The sequence below is a fragment of the Babylonia areolata genome, chromosome 28, assembly GCF_041734735.1.
Source record: "Babylonia areolata isolate BAREFJ2019XMU chromosome 28, ASM4173473v1, whole genome shotgun sequence".
NCBI classification, from domain to species: domain Eukaryota; kingdom Metazoa; phylum Mollusca; class Gastropoda; order Neogastropoda; family Buccinidae; genus Babylonia; species Babylonia areolata.
Window position 1 is genome coordinate 11279848 of NC_134903.1, and position 2446 is coordinate 11282293.

The window sequence follows — 2446 nt, forward strand, 5'->3', positions numbered from 1 at the left end:
CCCACACCCACACCACCCACACACACCACACCACATCTCACCAACAACACACCACACACACCAACACCACACCAACACTGCACCGTACCAACACCACACCACACCACACCACCCACACCAACACCACACACACAGCACCACATTTCACCAACACTGCACCACACCGACCAACACTGCACCACACCCATACCGCACCACAACACCAACACCGCACCACCCACACCAACACCGCACCACCCACACCAACACCACACCAACACTGCACCACACCCATACCGCACCACAACACCAACACCGCACCACCCACATCAACGCCGCACCACACCAACACTGCACCACACCCACACCACACCCACAAAGCACCACCCACACCAACACCACACCAACACTGCACCGCACCAACACCACACCACACCACACCACACCGCACCGCACCGCACCGCACTGTAGAGTCACCGTTATTTCACACAATTTAATAACAGTCTCGATGGTGAGCTGCAACTTGATCTGTTTAACTCACTCAGTACGGCCAGTCCTCTCTTCTCCTCTACACAGACCCCTCGGAAATCCAGTGGGTGTCTCAATGACCCAACCTTTAGCTTCCGTCATCAGAATTGTGGTATTCTTTGTCAACATTCACCTCTTCAGTATAAGAGCCTTCCGCTTGCAATATTTTGATGGTGGTAATTGGGGTGAAACGCTGTTAACTTCGTCTCTTTCGCCGTTCGTATGGAGAGAGTTAACGTCGTCCGTTCAGTAACGTCAATAATACACGGGTTCTTGAATTGCCCGGGTTACCAATAATCAATTTTATTATAATGTCTGTTTATATTTAAACAGACTGATATATATATATATATATATATATATATATATATATATATATATATCTCAAACATATGCCCGGGTTACCAACTATCAATTTTTTTCATAATGTCTGTTTATATTTAAATAGACTGATATATATATATAAACATTGCCCGGGTTACCAATAATCAGTTTTATCATAATGTCTGTTTATATGAATAGTCTGATACATAAAACATATGCCCAGGTTACCAGCAATCAATTTTTTATAACAACGTCTGTTGATACTTATAAATAGTGTCTGTTTATACTGATAAATAATTTGATAATTATATGAATTAAAAAAAACAAAACAACATATGCCCGGGTTACCAATAATGAATGTTAATCATCGTAATGTCTGTTTATACAATAATAGACTGATGATAAAAATCATGTACACATTACACGGACGCACCACACACACACACACACACACACACACACACACACACACATTTCTACAGAGCAACGCGGCCGAGGTACGGAAGCTGCAGGAGCAGCGGACCAAGCTGAACAACTGGAACGATGGGGAAGAACTGCTGCGTCAGCAGTACAACGACAGGCAGGAAGAGGCGCGCGTGACGGGCCTGGAGCGCGTGGAGGCCAAGCGTCTCCTGAGAGTCCAGCAGCAGATGGCCAGCGAGGCCGAGATGCAAGAGTCACTGCTCAGGGTGAGTATTTGTATTTGTTTTTTTTTTTTTGACTCACTTGTGTAAACAAAGTGAGTCACTTGTGTAAACAAAGTGAGTCTATGTGTTCGGTTGTCTGTGTGTGTGTGTGTGTGTGTGTGTGTGTGTGTGTGTGTGTGTGTGTGTGTCCGTGGTAAACTTTAACATTGACATTTTCTCTGCAAATACATAAAAATAGGAAAAATTCAGTTCTTTCCAGTCATCTTGTTTAAAACAATATTGTACCTCTGTGATGGGCACACACACACACACACACACACACACACACACACACACACACACACACAAAAGAAGCCTAATTATATGCAAACTGCATTTACTGTTATATTTTTTGTATTCTCTAAACTTGGCACTTTGATCTGATATTCTGACCCAACAACAAGAGCAGTCATTATTATCATTTTTTGTTCAAACAGGAACTTCTTTTGCTCAGCATGGAAGTTTTATTTATTTTGCAAACGTTTTGGTGCAGATAGTAAACAAGGGAAATTACTCTGTAATTAATGCTAGGGGACTTAATTCGCTTTAAACTGATATTTCTCATTTTAAACATTACATTTTGAAATTATACACAATACATAAAAAGCTTGGATTTTTTTTTTCAGTGTATCACAAGTGAGTCTTGAAGGCCTTGCCTCTCTTGTTATTTGTTTGTGTTTCTGTTTTTATCACAACAGATTTCTCTGTGTGAAATTCGGGCTGCTCTCCCATAGGGAGAGCGCGTCGCTACACTACAGCGCCAACTATTTTTTTTTGTATTTTGTATTTTTTCCTGCGTGCAGTTTTATTTGTTTTTCCCATCCAAGTGTTTTTTGTTTTTTTTAATAGAATTTTGCCAGGAACAACCCTTTTGTTGCCGTGGGTTATTTTTACGTGCGCTGAAGTGCATCAGTGCTAGCACACGGGAC

General features: G+C 41.9%; 1 protein-coding gene across 1 annotated transcript in view; it reads left to right on the forward strand.

Annotated features, from left to right (window-relative positions):
• The first annotated feature begins 487 nt into the window (after positions 1 to 487).
• LOC143301789 (meiosis-specific nuclear structural protein 1-like) overlaps positions 488 to 2446 on the forward strand; it is a 7157-nt gene continuing 5198 nt past the window's right edge. Inside the window, exons 1-2 of the mRNA XM_076616180.1 lie at positions 488 to 523; positions 1344 to 1520. Coding sequence (XP_076472295.1) covers positions 488 to 523; positions 1344 to 1520 — 213 coding nt within the window. The remainder of the gene's footprint in view (positions 524 to 1343; positions 1521 to 2446) is intronic.